Below are 19,994 nucleotides of genomic sequence, written 5' to 3'. Positions count from 1 at the left end.
GGCGGTAACCACGCCACGCTTACTGATGCAGCTACATAAAAGTGTCACTTAAATGGTAATAACAGATAGAAATCACGCCGGTTTCGGCAGATAAGGCGGGTGATCATAACACAAAAAAGAGGCACTCTTTTCCCCCCTCTGGGTGCATCCTCTGTGCCTTCCCTCCGTTTCCGTTTCCGTTTCCTTTCACTTTTACTATTTATTTCTGTGACGACTTCGTACCTGCTTTCGCTTCTTGAGCGCCGCACGCGAGGCCGATGTTTCGCTGCTTCGCTGCTCATCGACCCTCCACCTCTTCAGTTCTTCTTCGGATGCTGGCTCCTTCCTATTGCGTTGATACCAACCGCGAACCAAAGCTGCCATTGTCTCCTTGTGATCGTCTGGCGTGCGGCCAAAATTCAGTGTTGGCCCCTCAGGCACCTCCAGTGTGCCGTGCCGATACATGTCTCTCCACTTTTCCAAGTAATCAAACTTAGATCGTCTCGTCACCCCCTTTCCTCTAACATCCACAGAATTCTCCTCTTTGTTTTGCATCGCCTTCACCGCTATACTTAGCTTTCCCTCCGTTTCCTTGGAAAGGCTTGAAAAGAAAGTGTTGTCGTTTTCAAGGGCAATTTCCTCGTCGGACTTGTAGGGCGAGAGCTTGTCATTGGCTTCCCCTTGCCAGACCAGTTCTGCGGAAAAGGGAACTGCTGGAGCTGCTTCTGACTCGGGTTTCAGCTGACCTCCGTCAAAGCGGTTATCAGGAAAGTTTCGATAATCAGACAATTCCCCAGGCGTCTGTGCCCCACTCCTCTCAATATCTAGTTGGTCACCGGCCGTTCGGACAGAGTTTCCAAGTGTTGAAAGCTGAGGAACAGGACGATATCCGTCCAAAACTTTCTGGTATTCCCGCTTGACAAGCTGTCGCTCACGCCAGAGCCGGACACCCCAACCTTGTGGGCCGCCCCCATCCTTCGGATACGACAACTCACCACCATCCATTGCCCAAAGGCTACCCGCGATTTCCCCCTCTTCCCTTCTGATGAGAGGCAGCAGTTTCTGTCTGTCGGGTTGCGGGACGAGATCCTTCGTTTGAAATGAGGACGTGATGCCCATCATCCGGAGAGCTTCATTTTTTTCTTCGAACGTTTCTCCCTTTGGAGTGCCGTCAGCTCCCTCCTCAGTAAACAGCTCGTGCTTACTCACGGTCTCCCGCTTCCACTTTTCCCACCAAGCTAGCGTTGAAGTGGGAGAAACAGCGAGAGGCTCTAGGATGGAGTTTCCCTCCGCGTCAACATCTGCCCTTTGATTCGAAGCTCCTTCCTTCCCTCCTTCCCCGAAGCTAACGCCCTCTTCCTTCCTAGCAAGGTATTCCTCCCTCGCCTGCATGATACGCCGCGCACGCCGCTTCATATCTCGTTTGTACCCCGCAGCGTTATTTACCCGAACGATTTTCTTCAAAAGGGATGGCCTAACCTGGATACCAGCGCGCTCCATTGCCTCCAGATATCTGAGGGCCCTCGCAGTTCCTCCTTCCTCACCCGACGACAGGTGCATGAAGATCATACAGTGATATGTTCTCCTAGACGGTGACAGATCCTTCTTTAGTATCATTTCTTGAAAAAGTTTCTCAGCCTCATCGATGCGCTGCTGGTGTGCCAGAAGCGCAATGTAACATTCGTAGCTGTAGACGTCCTTTTGCAGTTGCCATTCGTCAAATGTATGATTCCAAATTTTGTTGGCTTGCTCCTCGAACCTACCGATGGTCTCTGCTTCATCTGGTGTGCGCTCCATGGAAAGGATGGTAGCTTGGCAGGTTAGGCGAAGAAGTGCGTTCACGAAGGGGAGCTGCATTACCCATCCGCGTCGGACGACTAGCTCGTAGATACCAAAACACGTTTCAAGATGCTCGAGCCAAGTAGGAAGGGGGCTTTCATCCTTTTCCTTCAGCGCATCGTAATCTATCCGTATCATGCTTTGTACGTGCGCTTGAACGGCCCATGTTAGGTGCCCGATGCTTGCTGGGATCCCCTCCTCGCGCATTCTACTGAGGTACTTTTCAACAGCCGCAACATCACCGACTACCTGGGCTGAGCGAATAAGGTTAAGATATGTGTTGGCATTCCATACAATCCCCATCAACTCCATTTTGTGGGCCAATTCCTCGCACCGGAGCCTCATTTCCGGTCGCGGACTCTGACTTAGATGAAACATCATGGCATCATAATGGGGACGTGACGCTATAAAGCCATAGACATTTTCCATTTGATCAAACAACTGAATTGCCTCGGGGAGAGAGTTCAACTGGGAGTTGTCTTTGGCCAGTGCTTTAAGTTGAAGTACAAACGTGACTTCATTGGGTTCGATATTGGCATACATTTTCATGTTATCCACTATTTGACTCACTGCAGGGTAGTCCTTTGCCTTGTAGAAGGTGTACATAAGTTCGTGCCAGTTGCCGATGCGGGGTGTAATTCCATTTCCCTTCATTTCTTCAATGAGAGCCATGGATTCGTTCACATCTCCGCGTCGTGAGGCGTACTTCATTAATGCTCTGTACATCTCGGCAGAAGGCCCCAGCCCCATGGCGGAGGCAAAATCAAAAATAGCTCGACCAATGGTGCCGTACCCTTGCCTCGATAGGGCAGATATGACTACGGTAAGACCATCCTCTGTAAATTCTAAACCGACATCCTCCATCACGAGGGCAAGGCTTTTACTCGCATTACTGGCCTCTGAGCTGTCATCGATGTAAGCCATGGGAACGTTGTACTTCGCTGAGAGTTCCTCTGCGCGTAGACGGGGCTGGGAAGTCACAACCACTGCGTCTTCTGCCATCAGCTCCGACACGTCCTGCTCCAGCACATCGTAGGTGGGGTTGGGTGGAAGCAATGCGGTATTTCCACTCGACATGTCCCCAACCGGTGGATACAACTTGGAGGCTTTCCCAGAGAGGGGCTCTGGAGATGGCGGCGAGCGCAGCAACTTGTTTCCAATCTCCAATAGCGCTTGCATGCCTGACGCATTGCGTTCCACCGATTTGGTAATGTCATCTTGCTCTTCTTCTGCTGGGAACTGCCAGGCATACGCCCACCGCTCAATGGTATCGTCCCACCTTCCTTGGACAGGTGGCCTGTAGTCGGCTGGCAGCGTTCCCTTCCGGAGCATATCCAATTCCATCTCTTTTGCGCCCGGGCCAAAAGCGGTGGCACCCCTGAGAGCGACGTGCCTCAGCGCCTGGGCGTAGGGGGAAAGCGCCTTCGGGAGCCGCCGTGTCGGGGTTAACATCAGAGTCTACGTGTGAAAGGGGAACGTTAATGGGCAGCGGACAGGGGACGTAACGAAGTGCAACGAACAAGCAAACAAGTCAAATAAGTGAACACGGTGTTAGGGAATAACAGGTAGTATGAGAAAAGAGATTGTGTTGTTTCTTGGGTTGCTGCCATTTCTGTTGCCCTTTGCACAAAAATACTCTTGAAAACCGGACAGGCCAGTGGTACGGGTGTTGGAAAAACCATATGAGCGCAAGCGAAGAGGCGAAAGGATTCGTATCGCATGGGGAAACATGTGCCGAATCGATCCTAGCACCGCTTACATTCCAACAGTCGCTTTCCCACAAACGCTTTAAGAGCCCTAGTACCTGCTAGCCCCGTCCTTTCTCACCCCCTTTTTGTGTGTCATTGGTTCCTTTTCTCACGAACTTCGTGCTCGGTAGCTTCTGCAGCACTTGGGGGCCTGGCGGAAAGTTCCCTGAAGAACCAATTGGTGGAGAAGGCCAGACCGGCGCCAAGGAAGCCGAACACCCAGAGGTGTATATTCGATGGCATAGAAATAAGCAACGGTAGCCAGCACAGGAGCAGTGCGGCCATCACAACGTTGAACGCGCACCAAACCACCGGCGAGAGGGCCGATCCGGGCGTTAAGATGTGGTTAATGAAGCGTGCCACCCATGGAAGTCCCGCTTCCTCGGCCATTTCGCTTCTTACACAACTGAGCTTCGGTTTATAAAAAAGAAAAGTTAGGGAATAGGTGCGTGCGCGTAGCAGGTTAACGCAAGTCGTTGCTATACAGGGGACATATGTGCCACCATTAGCAATACAGTACCTCTGCTGTTACGTCCTTTAGGGGCGAGCAAACGTGCTACATCATCGAGGAACAACTAATGATCCTTAGGGGTTGTAGGCGGGTATAGCGGCAACACTAACAATAATTGATCCGGGAAGCAGCCTCGTCACCCCCCTCCCCCATCCCACTTTCCGAAACGAACCGTTGTGAAGCTAGGCAAGTAAGCAGCCGCTACCGAGAGCTGTTATTCCGTCGGTTTTTGTATCAGCAACTAAACACCTGTAAGCCAAACGAAGCAAACAACAACGAGTAAGCGAAGACAGACGCGCCTTGCGTGCATGTATGGAGGTGACTGTTTAGTGAAAGCAAGGAGTGCTCGTTGAAGTGTTCTTGCTGATTTTGGGAAACAACAGTTGCCTCTTCGCGCTGAATGCGCCTGGCATACACGGTTTCATGCAGGAACAAACCTCACTTGAGGGCGATGGCACAAGCAAATTCAAAGAGATCCCGTGTCCAAAGCGGGGCGCTTACGGAACAGTTAGTCTCAATCTGTCATGAACTGGTGTGCACAGTTCAACACATCGCGGCGAGAGCCACTTCAGCTTGCACTTGGTAACTAATAGCTGCAGGTCACACGACGCCGGATCGAATGTCGTGAGTAGTGGTATATCAACGACGAATCTGAGACGAAATTCAATCGTGGGGCCCGAAAACAGTGCACCGAATACACCAGTGGAGCGGCTTCCATGCCACACCTTTACCTGATTCATTTTTTCGCCAAGAACCGCGATGTCATGGCTCGACGTGTTGCTACTATATGAGACGCAAAGGATAGCTTCTGTGTGGGAGGCAAATGAGGCGATGATACCGGTTGTTTTTAAATCGATGACCTGTACAACACCGTCGTGGTTGCCTACAGCTAGGTACTGCAACTGCTGCTGAAAGGAAACGTTGGGAAGGTAAGTAACCGCTAGACCAATCAAACGAAGCGCTGGCATTGCACACGCGTCCCTCTCTACCCTACTGGGATTGTGTGGATCATACGCCTGTAGGAACAGTTCCCTCATTGTTGAAAATGAAATGTACGACTGAAGAGGCGCCACCTGAATTAGGCTTCCCAAGAACCCAAGTAGGCGGGGTCTCCAGTGGACATTGGTACTATACCACCTATTTAGGTAGTCTTGTATGAAAGGTCTTCCTTCTGTGATGGTGATCACTAGCAGGGTTTTCACTGCTGACGCAGAAACATTACCGTCTGCTTCGAATGCCAGTGTCGCCACGGCGTCAGCCACGGGTTGTAAGTCGGTTAGTAGGTTTCCGGCTATGTACGCGTAGTAGTCTCTAAGAACGAGTAAAAAAAATAGAAGGCGTTGAGTTTCGCCTTCGGCTACGAGCACCTTCGCAAAGCACGGCGTTTCCGTACGAAGGCTTTGCACCACAGAAGACACTGCGTCCGCACATTCAGCTGCTGGTGCCTCACTAGCAATGGTCAGCTGAATCAACAGGCTATAGCACCACACATCAACGTTTGAAGTTGAATATGACACCCCAAACCAACGACGTATCGATGAGTCACTGGAGGCACTGTTGAGGAGTTTTTTCACTAGGTCGTTTAACCTCTGTGTTGGAAGCAAAGCCATTGCTGCCCTGATGGACTGACGGACTGCCTTTCGTGCTACTTCTGTCAGTTTCAACAGAAGCGGAAACGCTTGGATAATAATGTCTTCGGGTGTCGGCATCTCCGCAATACAACCTGAGTTCAAAAGCGAGTCACAAAGTTCCTTTCCATATATCACCTTCTCAAGATCCGCGGATCCCCGCGAGCCGCTAAGTAATTTGCACGCAATGGAAGTAGCTAATGTATACGTGCCAGACTGAACCCCATTGACTGGACTAAAAAACTCATGACCATCCTTCGAAGTATTCGTAGACCCAGCAAACTCACTTAACTGCTTTATAACTTGACTCAGTCGAGAAAATAAAATAGACAGCACGATCCGGCTACTTGGTCTTAATTCACCCGCACCGCGCTGACTCAGTGCGTCGAGAAGGGACGCCACATCGACACGGATGGAAAGATAAGTTCTTCCACACACGGAGATTTTATCTACCTCCACGTCTTCACTCCTGTATGGATACCGCAGTAGATCCGGTCGTTTTAGGCCCTCAGCAGTGCACAACGAAGTGTGAAAAGCGAACCGAATACAATGTGTAGGTGCGTGCCAAAGGTTTCCGAGAGTTCCACTGATTGCAATCATGCACTCACTCGACGGATCCCACAGTAGACTGGTAAGTGGGGCACTTGGCGCCTGCACCACGCATACACATTCAAATGTCTCGGCGTGATGCACTACCACGCTCCCACGTTGCGTACAGACGGATATGAAGCCGTAACTGCACCGTTTTCCGCTTTCGGGTAGTAACACTACCTTGTCCACCGGCCCTGCATGCCCTGTATGAACGATGTGTCTAAGTTGTACCGTAATCCAAACATGCAGTGTTCCGTCTTGGTGCCCCGTGACGAAAATTGTTTCTCTTTGGTCGTACAACAGGCAACTGGCAATATCTTCTGGATTTTTTTCCCTCGCCAATAGCAGTGATGGGGCTCCCGACGCAGTTAAAAATGTCGCTGAGCAGTCTCCGGAAGATTCGACGGTGAGCAGAGCAATTCCACCACGAAAGAACACCGTGTCAACCAATACGGTGCCCGTCGAGCATACAGGGGCGGTATGACACTTGAGCATACGCCTTGCGTTGTTGCTATCCGATATGCAGACTGCATCAGGTGCGTTGTTCCATAGTGCCTCCGTGTTTTTCACCGCTAAAACAAAGAAGCGATCGGACTGTTCGTACAAGAGTGCAGCGCTGCAAGATATGAGGTCCATGCTTCCCAACGCGGAAATCTCAAGCTTATCGAAGTGCCCCTGGTGCAACTCAACCGACAGGAATACAACCAAACCATCGGCACGGATAGCAACAAAATGATCACCGGCCCAAAATCCAGAGAAAAAGGGCGTACCAGTTTCGTTTTCAAAATTAGCGAGGCCCCGCAATCTCCCCTTTTGCATGACTAGAAACTTCACCATTTCCCACCCAACGGATGCCACAAGGGAAAAATCTTCGCAACGCTTGGTGCACAGCCCACCTGTTAGATCCTTGAGGTGAGAATTATGCTTGGCTTCGACACGCTTTTGCGCGTCAGCGGAGGGGGGTTCACATTGTTTTCTCCGCAAAGTGAGTAGATGTGGTTCTACACTTGAGGGGAAGTTCACCATGATATCAATTGTGCCACTATCTCCTAGCTGTAGCAGGACGCACGATGACGGCATGCCTAATTTAACCGGCATGCTGTCGCATACAACCTCCAGAATGCAACCGCTGCGAATATCCACCACTCCACATACATACCTCTCGGTCAGTACCACCAATAATGACAGCTCATTGACCAAACAGGCACAAGATACATTTGACAAGCCGTCCAATTGCATGCTCTTCCCTTTTATAATGTGTTTGTCAGCGCTCAGTTGCATGTACCCAACGCAAGCCCCGTACGATACTGCCATCACCTCAGTTGAGGACATAAAAGAAAAGTACACTATATCGCTCCCCTCGCCGATGTGTATGTTCTTAGATTCATTCGATATGAGAGTTGTCACTGCTGAACAACCAAAGTCGCCCCACCGGCCCTCAGGTTCCACAAAGCAACACGCGAGTGAGCCAACTCGATGTTGGCGGAACAAAATGGTTCCACAGATTTGGTACACGCTCGGTGACTTCAGGAGGCAAACAACAATTTGTGCGGCGTCACCTACCAGAAACGAAGATGCGCAGGGTGACACCTCAACTGATGGAGGAGCGCAACTACTTGTTCCATGTTTTCTATCCCTTGTTACCGTTAAACTGTTTGCTTCGCACCCACTTCTTACCGGGATGGACAACAACATGGTAAAACGACTTGAACATAATGGAATAAAAGTGTACTTTTTCGTGAGTCGAGGGCTACATTCACATGTTTTCCCGTCACTGCATTGCATTTCGCTATGCGAACCATTTCCCCCAAAGAGCATATGTATTTACATCAGCATGTATACTGTAGTCATTTAGTGAAACTTCTTTTTTTTTTGCTCCAGAAGTAGTAGTTGGAAACTTTGATGTAACACTTCCAATCTGCGTTCACGGCAGTGAAGACACCACCTATTTCGGCCGCCCCTCTTGTTACCATAACAGTGACAGACCAAAGGGGGGGGGACGACTACATGAAGGGGTTGAGTTTGACTCGGTACATATAGTACGCCGACGAAAATAATTTCCCGCTTTAATGTTGGTGATTAAAAAAAAAAAAAACACGGTGGAAAGCTTTCCATCTAGAATGCACGGTACTTAAATTGACACCACACACACCAGTTCGCTTAAGCCCATCTTTTCGTTTACGCTTCAGTGTTAGACTGATGTTAGAGTGGCACAATATCCCACGACAATAAACAATCTATGCCATTCGTTGTGGAAAACGAAGGAACCAAAATCACCAGTCAAACTTTCTCACCAACTCGACCCGACAAAGACCATCACGTTACGACACTTTAGATGCCTAGATGTGGCTTCCTATTCTTCAGTACCTTTACAAAAACCACGTGACGTTCGTGAGCCTTTTCCTTTTCTTACGTGGCCAGGGTACGAAGGCACCACTACAAAAAAACCGGTTGAGGCAAGTGCACTGTTCTACATTCAGGTGGCTTACGTCCAGTTCCTTACGAAAAGCATTCCAACGTCATACACTGCGAATGCTGTGATGCGGCCAACACAACAGACTGGATAGCAATTCGGACATGTTCTTCATCGGTGGTGGTATTCCGCAGGAAATACAAATCTGAAATGCTTATCTGAGACGCTGACGAAGGGAATGCGGAGACAATGCCCTGCCAAATTCATGCGTGACGCGGAACCACCTCTAAAAGAAAGTACTACTTGATTATGCCACGGCAATATTGGACGCGCAGGTAAGGCACCACATCCTTATGCCCCCTCCTACATAGGAACATAATCAGAAGCCCATCCTAAACATCACACCCTCACATTCGAAAGCGTTATGAATATGTGGCTGTTGCCAGTGCGCACAACTTGTCAGGAAAAGCTAACTTTAACCGTTAAATCAAACACATACAGGACATACGGTGTAGCAGGGTGGACTTACGGAATATATATATATATATATATATATGCTTGGGTGTAGTCACCGACCTCTCACCAATGGTAATAGCCGCTAAAAGTAAAGCGTGTGACTCGGCTCACGTGTTCCACAGGCCACTACGCATTGCGAAGACATTATAATCCTTCTGTTAGCATTAGCAGCAACAAGATATACTCCAAAACCCCTCACAATAAAAGAAATATTGGTTGGATACCTTACAACCTCCTTTCATAATCTCCGCAAAAAAAAAGAAAACAACAAAAACTTCCGATCACAAATATACATACAATTACGGTGCAAGTCAGTGCTCAGCAGTGTGACGGACGAAATAAAACCCGCCAAGGGATGCTTGCTCAAATACGGTTGGGCTTCTGTTCATCTGCTCTCAGCATCCCCGTTTGTTTACGCTCAAGGAGTCGTTCCACTTCGGTCAAACGCTTTAGAAGCGTCTGCCTTTTAGCACTCGCCACTTCTAACTGGCTAATGGAGGATTGAAAACTGAGTTCGTTCGCTGAGGGTGAACTCTGCGTAGGTGGTGAGGACTGCTTGCGAACCAGAGCATGACTCCCCAAATTGCTGAGCCGGACAAACGCGGAAAAAGAGTCGACCATGTTATCTACCTTAAGGGGTATCACTTTTTCAGAAAAGTCCGCTGAGCCTGTTTTGCACTCAAAGACACTGTATTCCACCTTTTTTGTACTCTTTGCTACAGGGACCTCGAGAGGTGTTGTCACTAAAAGCAGCAACATTGGGTAGGACCGATCACTTTTTTGCAAGAATGACTCTGCGGGTTCAGTATCCCCTCGAAGCAACCTTGTCTCTTCATATGAGAGTTTGTGTGGACTGGACTTTTTCACGGAAGCAAAACCTATAAATTTTGTCTCTTCTGGCGGCGCTGCATGTAGGGGTAACACGACTCTCACTACGGCCTCAACTATCAATGAGCTTTCTGTTGCATCACTATCCCCCTCACGCACGCTATAATGGCCGTAAAGTGCGTAGAAACGATTCGTGGCAGTTGGCATGCTGAGCAAGGGAGAAACAAGGTGCGATAATGTCATGCCGGGGATGAACATTTCAGAAACATGTTTCATTGTTGATGTATGGGGGTTTCCAACAGCGCTAATGACAAGATGCAGGGACAGATGCCAGAAAGGAGAGATTCAGTTCAACAAGACAGCTCAGGTTCATAGGCAGGTATCAATTTAACATCATTCGCTCACTTCCCCACACAGATTTAGGAGTTTAGAGTCATTAAACCATCTTCTTATTCCTTTTTATAGGGTCATTATCAAAGGAAATGCAGTTACGGGTTCCTGCACGCACGTGTGGTTCAACCCCTACTACTGGAATGGGATAAGGGGTCTGTGCAAACCTATTTCCCTTACATGTTAGCAGGTGGGGGAATAGAAGAAGACAGATGGCGCACCTCACTTATTTTAGTAAGCTCATATTAATTCCATGTGCGTGTAACTAGCGCATGTGGGCTCACTGCTGCTGCTCCGATCAAAATACCGAGATTAGAAGGATAACATCAGCGGCACACATGACGGCACAAAAGTACATACTGTAGCTTCCCTTCAGGTTCTCCAAGGTTGCTGATAAAGCAGCAACCGTTTGCAGGCTTGAGCCTTCGCGAAAGAATACCCGGGTAAAGGGTAACAGTGAAATGGGCACACACACGCTTTCCGCTCAGCGGCATGCAACGTCATGTCCGAGTACTCGTGCTTCAAGTTGTTGACCGTGGTGAACGGCTTGCTTCAAGAGTACCCCCGGTGTTAGTCCGCGAATTTGCGCGGCTGCACCACACCCCTTTCAGTCACCGCGGCCGCTTAAGCAGCAGCCACCCTCCATTATTTCTTGGCTCCGCCTTTTCGCGCCATGTTGCCCCGCGCGGCGGTACTTGTGCGACCGAAAAGTGTCTTGTGCAGCGGCTTGCGACCTGCGGCTACAGCCACGGGTGTCTGACTCTCACGACGGCGCGAGTAGAATTCTGCAAAAACAATAACAACAACTACAGCGGAGACTCGCGCGCGGGCGCCTGCAATGCAAAACGGTTGACACGCCGACCATTTTTCGCCTCGTTGACGGGCCATAACTAGAGGCGAGCATACGTGGGCTGACGTTCGCACATAATCCTCCTCCTTCCAAATAAAGAAAAAAAAAGAGAGAGGAAATGAAACTTCTCCATCAAACCAGGTTGCGCAAGGGCAAATGCTCGAAAACTGTAACTTACCGACTCGTCGCCCGGCTTGTGCAATGACTCTAAGAAGCGAAGGTGAAACGGACACGGTTTCCGAGCTTTCCGACTAGGGCTGTGTCTTTCGTAGACGAACTGCGGGTGCGACCCCGACTTCGTAAACATAACTGGAGGATCAACAAAACTGACGATCCGCACCGCGGCGAGACTGTCCCGCTATCCAAGATGCCAGGTCCGCCCCAGCACCAGCTGCCGAACCGACGCGGCCCTGCCTCTCGTCGACGTCTTCGGCAGGTATAGTTTTGGTGTGTGTGCGTGTATGAAAAACTGATTGAAAGTGGTTTCAGGGCGAGAGGAAAGTATCCACTCATGTGAAGGGACGATGGGGTACATACTAACAATGCCATCCGAAAAACCGCTGGCGCCCTCTAGTGTGGTGTTTTCATCATCTATCAAGCGGGAATTTGAACTGGGAAAAACGTGCTACCCTTCTCTGCTATGGAGAAGAGCAACTCGGCCGGAGAATGTTTCCTGTAAGAACATGCTTGACTGGAAGGCACGCTGCATGAGTACTTCTGAGCCATGTAGGTGGCGAGGGCAAGCCCACGGACAGGGAATTGAGAATTTGGGAATAGCAGTATGGGGTCCAAGTAAAGGAAGATGACTCCAGTCACCAGGCAATTCAAAAAGCGAATATAAAAAGAAAAATTCGCAACTTCCTTCGAGCACTGCACGGTGTTACCGATGCTCCTGCGCTGTGCGTAACAGATCAACATGCTACTCGAGTGGTCCGAAGGACTAAGTGACAAAGAGGGAAACCAACTACCTGCCCCAGAAACTCTGAGACCCGGGGAAAGGGAAATATTGGGATTCAGCACCCGAGGGCGAAGCACGAGTGGAAACATCCGGAGGTCGGACATGAAACAGTTTAAAAAGAAATCTAATCCAAAAAAAGTGTTTATGTCTGGGGAAGCGAACTGTCAAAAGTTAAGACAAAGCACTACAGGTCATGGAGAGATGTTATTCGGACCGCTACAAGCTCTTGCCCCTTCAAAGGTCTGTGTTCGAGGTGATTCCAGTTCCGACCTTAAGTCACGTCCTGTCCATAGCTTCCTGGGCTTTGAAAGGCTAATCATAAAAACAAAGAAGAAGACGATGTGAGCATAGTAAGCTTGGAAACAAAGAATACTCGCAACGAAGCAACTCGGTAGATTTACTGGGAAGCACAACTTAGGGATATAGGCGGGGGAATGATCCCTTATTCGTTATAGCCCTGTAACTGACTGAAAACGATGTAGTTCATAACACAGTGACCCTGTTAGCGTTACTGGATCCACGTAGAACACCGGGATAGATGTTTCTTGCAGGTCTTTAGGCGGAAACATCAATCGATGGGGACAAACATGTCCTGTAGAGAGGTGGTAACTCAAACTTGTAGGCAAAACTCTGACAACGGAAAAGAGTACATTGTACCGTAGCTGGTGTGGGTTGGGGGTGACCAATGGGGCGGGATAACGCCGTTTGGAAAGAAAAAAATTGGCTTGCCAACATCGGGTGAGGGAAAGAGTCAACATCGGTTGGGGAGCACTCCGAAAAATTATCGAAATTAGTTCCCTAGAAAAACATAAGGACCTAATAGAGTTCCCCCACCGAGACACAAACAACTAAGGACTTAGTTCGATCTGTTAAATGAGGCGTTTTTGTTGGAGACGCTCCTCTAGAGAGGAAAAGAAGAATTAACTACTTTATGGGGAATCCTGGGAAGTAACATGTGATCAGACAGGGCCGTCTCTTCAGAGCAGCAGCGGCATCCTTCGAAGCACTCATCGTGAGAGATAGCTGCTCAAGAGGAGCTGTAGCGAATGGTACCGCAACAAGGGGACGTTAACATATTGTCACTTGAGTGGGCTGGAGTTAGGGACAGGAGCCCTGTTCACGAATTCCGAAGCGGATGAAGTGCGAAAGGAAACGACGCGGGTGGTTACGGAAGTATCGGCCTCAACCGCTGCATGATGGGTGGTTTTCTTTTACCATTAGCTCCTTTCACAATGGCGTGAGGAAAAAAGGTTGTTACGAAGAAGGCTGTTCATTACCTAAACAGAAAAAAATATGCCAGGAGGACTACGAGGAGACTGTTTCGCCGGGGCGCAATTTGCGCTGTATGACGAGGTAGTTACCATCTTTTGTTTGCGGGCCTTCTTTCTTTTTTTTTTCTAGGTGGGTTTGCCGGGTGGTACATACACGGACTTTCGATATCGGACGGAGACGGGGTGGTCTGTGGAGATCTCTCAGCTCCCGCTGTACTGTCAATACGGTCCAGACATTTCGCACGCAATAGAGAGGACTGACAGACAACTCTGGGGCGCCGAAAACGTGGCGTACAGTACCGACTCAGCTAAAAATACGCGTTTGGACTCATGACGGCTTTTTGGACAGGCTGAAAAAAAAGAGTGAGTAGCAGTGGGGGTAAATACTGTAGCAGGAAGATGTGCGACAGGGCACCGCCGCAGGGGAGGGGGGGGGGGTGGAATAAAACGACACTGATGAAGGGCTGTGACTTCTCCTGGAGCTGTTTAACCACAAGAGGTCCAGTTCCTTTGAGTGGAAGGAAAAAAAAAGCAGGAACGCTTAGTGGATCGACACCCCTTGGAAGGCCCACGGGGAAAGAATTAGGTAGCTTCACGTCGGTCGAGATCTACAACGCAGGTGCGCGATCGGGATCAGCTTTTACTTGCCACTTCTTTTTCGAGGATGATGCGTCAGCAGTTCTCACAACTCCAGTGCAGTGCATGAAAGGACAAAGATCCAGCGGAATCACCTCCTCACAAATCGATGGTTGGCTGAAAGTGGATTGATGCGATGAAGAGTACCCCCGTCAAACCATCCCAACTCTGGCAGTCACAAAACCACTACTGACGGATGCGTCCATTAACCAATAGGGGACGGTGACATTCAAAGGTGAAAGGGGGGGGTTGGGTGGTGGTGGGGAAGTGAATAATGGAGGTCATGTGGATGGAGCCTACATGACGCATTTTACAAAGAGACGTGGTGATAGCGGTGTAGGAGCCAACGGATTTCAAAAGGAGATGTTCATAAAGTAGCACATACGTGTCATGCAATCTGACAGACACATCTATAACACTGAAAGGCAACGCACACTTGCGCTCCATTGGTAGGAGCAACTGAGGTGATAAGCAATACATACCTGGAAAAATACCTGCATGCCACCAGAAACTGAACAGAATTGAAGAACAGCCCCCCCATGAATCACTTCACACTCAAAACCACAAAAAATGTACTAGTAAGGAGCTTAAGGGGGGGGGGGGGAAGGCACTTCAAACACATTACCTTTGGCGAACACTCGGCAACGGCAAGAATGCTTAAGTGCGTCCGAAAACGACACTGAAGTTAAACATGGAATAAGTTCTTGTAATGCGTAGGTGCATTATGGCGTTGGTTGATACTTTCCTATTCCGCAACAGGAAATGAGATCATAGATTATTCAGATAACAAACTCGAAGATATCATAACATTAGTATTCATACCGAAAAACAGTCCTCTATCCCCTATAAAGATCAATGAAATTAGCTGGCAAGATTGTGTTGTACATTAAGGCACAGTTGTGGGAGTGTGAGATGGCCCATCATCCACCGTGGGGCTAGCAGCAACAGAATGTCTCCTGCAGTTTCGGTGTGTATGGGCGTTTCGTGGCATAAGAGTCAGTTCGCGAATGCCTGTATCATTTTTGCTAATCATAGTGTTGTTGCATATCCTCACATCATGAGTTGTGTGGCTACGCGTATGTAGCGCCTTTTCTATTACTTCTCGATAATAGGACCGGCCGTCACATACATGTTACCTTTCCCCCACTAACTGACATGTGAAGAATGAACGTGCTAAAAATGGACTACTGCAGATATTTACCTAATTTTCCCTATATCTGTGGAGGGACGCTTTGTCGTTTAATCATGGTTGCTGTAAGGACCCTCTGGAGACAGGAAGGGGCTGTGGAAATCGACTCTAATGTTAACTTCGCAGAGTTGGTTGATGTCCCGATGCGCAAGTACGTGTTTGTGTATTTGTGTGTGCGAGGTTTTGGTGTGCCATAGTTATGCTGAGGCACGGTGTTGTTGAAACGTTGGTGCCCTGTGGTTCGTGTGTGCGTTTCTTTTATTATTTGATTCCTCAACATATCTTCTCACCTCTTTGTTTTTCGTATTGTTTTGTGTGTGGCTCGTGAATGTTAGCTAAGCATTGGTCATAAAAGCTGACGATGGGTCGACAGGAAGATGGTTCGTTCGATGCGCGGGGTGGTGATGCGGTACTCGTCGCTGAGCTACACAGTGAGGAATCTAAGGAGGCAACGTTTGTGCACCCCGAGGCACGGGCTCTGTTCAACAAGGTTCCGTGTCTTCGGCACATCCCCTTGTTCGGGGAGGCAGCTGAGGGCTATGGTCCTAAGCCCGTGCTTTCCATTGGATTATCGTATTTCTTGTGTAAGGGTCTTGCCAACGGACTTGTTGGTGGATCCATTATTGCGATGTTTTTGAACCGTTTCACTGTCGAGGGTCTTGTCTACCAGCGGCTAACTAACATCGCCGGCATGGGGTGGTCCGTGAAGCCTCTTTTGGCTGCTATCAGCGACATATTCCCGTTCTTCGGTTATACCAAACGGTGGTACATGTTTGTGGCGAATCTCGTCGGTCCCGCATTCTCCCTTGGCTTTGCTCTGCTCCCAGCGCAGCCATCGAGTGCAGCAATTGCTTCCGTGTTCCTCTTCTTCTCTGGGCTCAGCAGGGCATGTACGGACATTCTATCGCAGGGACTATACAGCCGGATGATGCGCCGTGTGCCTGGTCCAGGGCCTGCTCTGGTGAGTTGGGTTTGGTGGTTCATTATCCTGGCTGGTCTCTTTGTTTCCGTTATTGTTGGTCCTTTGGGTGACGCTGGCATACCGCAGATATCTCCCATGATAGGTAGCGCTGTCCAGCTGCTGGTGGCACCATTCTTCCTGTTCAATTGGTTTGGTGAACTGCCCAACCGTGAGGAGCGGTACATCGATGCCCATGTGCTCCACGAGCAGAAGTTAAAAGAGGCTAAGGACACCCCTCCGGTGGCTGATGACAATGATCCAATTGACGTAAATGGTGGGATGGTGGAGCGCCAAGTGACAAACAGCGAGCCGGTGACGGGGCCTAACGCTGACGGCGGTGAGGCAACTGTGAAGCCATTTGTGTTCAGGGAGCCTCGTGAGTGCTGCTGCGGTGTGTTCCAGATGAACGAAGAGGTCCTTGAGCGCAACAAGCGTGAGACAATATACAGCGTGCTAATAGCATTCTTTGTTGTTGGTGTTGCCATAACCTCCTTGTTTGGATCGAGGCTGCATTTACTCATTGCCGCGGCTGTCGTTTCCGTGGGGCACTGCTCTTTCAATTTCTATGCGCTGTCGTGGGCGGTCGCGAAGGTGAATCTGTTCAGTTACTTGAACAATGCGTCTACGGTGTCTTTTGGTGGTGCTGTCACCCCGTTCTTCCTGAGCGGACCCGATTGCAATCCGGGTGGACCTCACTTCAGTCTTTTTTTCCTGCAGACTGTTGGTGGAACAGTTGGAAGTGTCACTTCAGCTCTGGGTGTCGTGCTGTTCAATTACTTCCTTTCAAAAAAGACTTATCGGATGACTTACTTCTTGACACTGGTGTTCCTCATCGTCTCCAACATCTTCGACTTCATTATAGTGATGCGATGGAACCGGCCATACGTCAGCGACTACTTGATTTACTTCTGCTGCGATGTCGTCATATCTCCTGTGATCGGGATGATGAACTGGATGCCGTTAACCATTATTCTTTCACGGTTGTGTCCTCGTGGAAGTGAGAGTACTGTGTACGCTATTCTTGCTGCATCGAGCAATTTCGGTAGCACGGTGGGTAGTTCCCTTGGGTCAGTCATAATGGAATATGCTTTGCCTGTGAAAACACTGGTGCCATGTGACTTCGCCAATGTAAAGTGGCTTGTGCTCATTTCCGGCTTCGTGGCACCGTGCATTCAGATCCCTCTCATCTTTACTCTCCTCCCCGATGCTCGCATGGACGAGGAGTTGGATGGAGACGGCAAACCCGTGAGGAAGGTGGCGGCTGATGTTTCCCCTGAGGGGAAAGAAACTGTCTGTGAAGGGGACAGCGATGTGACACCCAATGCGGAGGGCAACGGGATCGCGCCCAAGAGGTCCTGACGCGGCTCGTATCGTTGGCACTAATGTCAGGTGGGCCGTGCAATAATATTGAAAACGAATTCTTATTACTTTTCTCTCCCTTAACAAATACATGAATATGTTGTTTTTCCTTTGCATCAGCACTCCAACATTGTTGTACGGAGCACTGCTCCTTTTATTTCTACTTTCCAAGAAATTGCGAAAAGTCACTCTTGGTGCTGTAACTTACCCTTTTTTTTTAATATTACCACCCTATTATTTCTCCTTCGTGACTTTTGTTATAAATCTGCAACACCACTTCGTTCCTCACTCATGAAATCAGCGCGCACTTGTGTCCGTCTTTGGAAGTCAAGGCACGTATTGTGCAAATAGACGCAAACTCAGCTTACCCGTGTGCTCGCACTGTGTGGCCGCTGGTGCTTTTCTTTTGGTGTCTAACTTTCCTCCATGTCAATGGTGTTTTATTTTCTCGTAGTTTCGTTCTTTAGTCATCATGTTGTACTCTACATATTATATTTATTTTCTTCCAGAGCACCTTACTTATTATTTTCTTCATTTTCTTACCGTTTCATTTTGTTTACCTTTTCTTGTTTTATTTTCTGCTGTTGAGTGCTCCCAACTATTTAGCAGCATCACTACCTCCTTCCTTTACCGTTGCTTGCTGCTGCTCTCGTTATGTACAGGTGCTGCCCCCTAACCTTCCTTTGTTATCATTGCGCTGCCTCTTGTTTTCTGTTGGCTGATTTAGGTTTGCATAGGAGGAAAAAGGGTTATTTGGATGCACATGTTGGCTGTTATTATCCCACCCAGTGTTTGACTACTATCGATGCTGGTATAGTTTCTCTAGTGTGGCGTCATGCCGCTTTCAGTGAGCGTTGCATATGCTTTGTTCCATTCCTCGACCACAAGAATACGGGGTCGAAATTTGTTAGTTTTGCAACTGTTGGACTGACCAGAAACAAAAGGGGGACATGGGAGAATATTGCGCTCTTGCTGGTTAGATAACAAACGATATGTCCTGTGAGGATGAGGAGGGTGGGTTGTAACATGGGATATAACTTGGATGATGCCTCCATTTCTGATGTGGAGGGGTAAGGTTTATATTATCTATTACGATGGCATGCCCCAGGGGGATGCATATTTGAGTAAGGGGGATATTAATTGGGAAAGATGATGGGATTAGAAGCTGTAGCGCTGAAAGTGGTGGTGGGACCACGGTGATTATATTTGAGATTCTCGGTGGTGCTTCCTTCCGCCGATAACAATGTTGAGGTGTAGGTCGGGCAATCAGCGGGCGAAAGTTTTCTGTTGATCTGAGAGGATATCAACGTGGTTACGCAACGTTGCGAAAGAGTTGGTGGCCGCTGCGTCTTCTTGCTGTACTTTCCGTGTTGTACATTAAGGCACAGTTGTGGGAGTGTGAGATGGCCCATCATTCACCGTGGGGCTAGCAGCAACAGAATGTCTCCTGCAGTTTCGGTGTGTATGGGCGTTTCGTGGCATAAGAGTCAGTTCGCGAATGCCTGTATCATTTTTGCTAATCATAGTGTTGTTGCATATCCTCACATCATGAGTTGTGTGGCTACGCGTATGTAGCGCCTTTTCTATTACTTCTCGATAATAGGACCGGCCGTCACATACATGTTACCTTTCCCCCACTAACTGACATGTGAAGAATGAACGTGCTAAAAATGGACTACTGCAGATATTTACCTAATTTTCCCTATATCTGTGGAGGGACGCTTTGTCGTTTAATCATGGTTGCTGTAAGGACCCTCTGGAGACAGGAAGGGGCTGTGGAAATCGACTCTAATGTTAACTTCGCAGAGTTGGTTGATGTCCCGATGCGCAAGTACGTGTTTGTGTATTTGTGTGTGCGAGGTTTTGGTGTGCCATAGTTATGCTGAGGCACGGTGTTGTTGAAACGTTGGTGCCCTGTGGTTCGTGTGTGCGTTTCTTTTATTATTTGATTCCTCAACATATCTTCTCACCTCTTTGTTTTTCGTATTGTTTTGTGTGTGGCTCGTGAATGTTAGCTAAGCATTGGTCATAAAAGCTGACGATGGGTCGACAGGAAGATGGTTCGTTCGATGCGCGGGGTGGTGATGCGGTACTCGTCGCTGAGCTACACAGTGAGGAATCTAAGGAGGCAACGTTTGTGCACCCCGAGGCACGGGCTCTGTTCAACAAGGTTCCGTGTCTTCGGCACATCCCCTTGTTCGGGGAGGCAGCTGAGGGCTATGGTCCTAAGCCCGTGCTTTCCATTGGATTATCGTATTTCTTGTGTAAGGGTCTTGCCAACGGACTTGTTGGTGGATCCATTATTGCGATGTTTTTGAACCGTTTCA

General features: G+C 48.9%; 14 protein-coding genes across 14 annotated transcripts; 3 read left to right on the top strand and 11 right to left on the bottom strand.

Annotated features, from left to right (window-relative positions):
- Positions 1-195: 195 nt before the first annotated feature.
- Positions 196-3,270, bottom strand: TbgDal_I1800 (hypothetical protein, conserved; the record flags this gene model as incomplete). Its single annotated transcript, XM_011773148.1, has 1 exon — positions 196-3,270. The coding sequence occupies one exon, from the start codon at positions 3,268-3,270 to the stop codon at positions 196-198; it is 3,075 nt and encodes a 1,024-aa protein (XP_011771450.1).
- Positions 3,271-3,659: 389 nt separating this feature from the next.
- TbgDal_I1790 (hypothetical protein, conserved) lies at positions 3,660-3,956 on the bottom strand (the record flags this gene model as incomplete). The annotated part of the gene is made up of 1 exon (XM_011773147.1): positions 3,660-3,956. The coding sequence occupies one exon, from the start codon at positions 3,954-3,956 to the stop codon at positions 3,660-3,662; it is 297 nt and encodes a 98-aa protein (XP_011771449.1).
- Positions 3,957-4,574: 618 nt separating this feature from the next.
- On the bottom strand, positions 4,575-8,114 carry TbgDal_I1780 (hypothetical protein, conserved; the record flags this gene model as incomplete). Its single annotated transcript, XM_011773146.1, has 1 exon — positions 4,575-8,114. The coding sequence occupies one exon, from the start codon at positions 8,112-8,114 to the stop codon at positions 4,575-4,577; it is 3,540 nt and encodes a 1,179-aa protein (XP_011771448.1).
- A 1,474-nt stretch (positions 8,115-9,588) lies between these two features.
- Positions 9,589-10,329, bottom strand: TbgDal_I1770 (hypothetical protein, conserved; the record flags this gene model as incomplete). The annotated part of the gene is made up of 1 exon (XM_011773145.1): positions 9,589-10,329. The coding sequence occupies one exon, from the start codon at positions 10,327-10,329 to the stop codon at positions 9,589-9,591; it is 741 nt and encodes a 246-aa protein (XP_011771447.1).
- Positions 10,330-10,815: 486 nt separating this feature from the next.
- On the bottom strand, positions 10,816-10,947 carry TbgDal_I1765 (hypothetical protein, unlikely; the record flags this gene model as incomplete). The annotated part of the gene is made up of 1 exon (XM_011773144.1): positions 10,816-10,947. The coding sequence occupies one exon, from the start codon at positions 10,945-10,947 to the stop codon at positions 10,816-10,818; it is 132 nt and encodes a 43-aa protein (XP_011771446.1).
- Positions 10,948-11,088: 141 nt separating this feature from the next.
- TbgDal_I1760 (hypothetical protein, unlikely) lies at positions 11,089-11,331 on the bottom strand (the record flags this gene model as incomplete). The annotated part of the gene is made up of 1 exon (XM_011773143.1): positions 11,089-11,331. One exon carries the CDS (start codon positions 11,329-11,331, stop codon positions 11,089-11,091), a length of 243 nt encoding a protein of 80 aa, XP_011771445.1.
- Positions 11,332-11,500: 169 nt separating this feature from the next.
- On the bottom strand, positions 11,501-11,842 carry TbgDal_I1750 (hypothetical protein, unlikely; the record flags this gene model as incomplete). The annotated part of the gene is made up of 1 exon (XM_011773142.1): positions 11,501-11,842. The coding sequence occupies one exon, from the start codon at positions 11,840-11,842 to the stop codon at positions 11,501-11,503; it is 342 nt and encodes a 113-aa protein (XP_011771444.1).
- A 45-nt stretch (positions 11,843-11,887) lies between these two features.
- On the bottom strand, positions 11,888-12,355 carry TbgDal_I1740 (hypothetical protein, unlikely; the record flags this gene model as incomplete). The annotated part of the gene is made up of 1 exon (XM_011773141.1): positions 11,888-12,355. The coding sequence occupies one exon, from the start codon at positions 12,353-12,355 to the stop codon at positions 11,888-11,890; it is 468 nt and encodes a 155-aa protein (XP_011771443.1).
- A 345-nt stretch (positions 12,356-12,700) lies between these two features.
- Positions 12,701-13,009, bottom strand: TbgDal_I1730 (hypothetical protein, unlikely; the record flags this gene model as incomplete). The annotated part of the gene is made up of 1 exon (XM_011773140.1): positions 12,701-13,009. The coding sequence occupies one exon, from the start codon at positions 13,007-13,009 to the stop codon at positions 12,701-12,703; it is 309 nt and encodes a 102-aa protein (XP_011771442.1).
- Positions 13,010-13,921: 912 nt separating this feature from the next.
- Positions 13,922-14,290, top strand: TbgDal_I1720 (hypothetical protein, unlikely; the record flags this gene model as incomplete). Its single annotated transcript, XM_011773139.1, has 1 exon — positions 13,922-14,290. The coding sequence occupies one exon, from the start codon at positions 13,922-13,924 to the stop codon at positions 14,288-14,290; it is 369 nt and encodes a 122-aa protein (XP_011771441.1).
- A 54-nt stretch (positions 14,291-14,344) lies between these two features.
- TbgDal_I1717 (hypothetical protein, unlikely) lies at positions 14,345-14,638 on the bottom strand (the record flags this gene model as incomplete). The annotated part of the gene is made up of 1 exon (XM_011773138.1): positions 14,345-14,638. One exon carries the CDS (start codon positions 14,636-14,638, stop codon positions 14,345-14,347), a length of 294 nt encoding a protein of 97 aa, XP_011771440.1.
- Positions 14,639-15,369: 731 nt separating this feature from the next.
- On the bottom strand, positions 15,370-15,627 carry TbgDal_I1715 (hypothetical protein, unlikely; the record flags this gene model as incomplete). The annotated part of the gene is made up of 1 exon (XM_011773137.1): positions 15,370-15,627. The coding sequence occupies one exon, from the start codon at positions 15,625-15,627 to the stop codon at positions 15,370-15,372; it is 258 nt and encodes an 85-aa protein (XP_011771439.1).
- An 81-nt stretch (positions 15,628-15,708) lies between these two features.
- TbgDal_I1710 (pteridine transporter, putative) lies at positions 15,709-17,667 on the top strand (the record flags this gene model as incomplete). Its single annotated transcript, XM_011773136.1, has 1 exon — positions 15,709-17,667. The coding sequence occupies one exon, from the start codon at positions 15,709-15,711 to the stop codon at positions 17,665-17,667; it is 1,959 nt and encodes a 652-aa protein (XP_011771438.1).
- Positions 17,668-18,321: 654 nt separating this feature from the next.
- TbgDal_I1700 (hypothetical protein, unlikely) lies at positions 18,322-18,651 on the top strand (the record flags this gene model as incomplete). Its single annotated transcript, XM_011773135.1, has 1 exon — positions 18,322-18,651. The coding sequence occupies one exon, from the start codon at positions 18,322-18,324 to the stop codon at positions 18,649-18,651; it is 330 nt and encodes a 109-aa protein (XP_011771437.1).
- Between the last annotated feature and the right edge of the window lie 1,343 nt (positions 18,652-19,994).

This window comes from Trypanosoma brucei, chromosome 1, assembly GCF_000210295.1.
Source record: "Trypanosoma brucei gambiense DAL972 chromosome 1, complete sequence".
NCBI lineage: Eukaryota > Euglenozoa > Kinetoplastea > Trypanosomatida > Trypanosomatidae > Trypanosoma > Trypanosoma brucei.
This window is presented reverse-complemented; position numbering and strand designations above follow the sequence as displayed.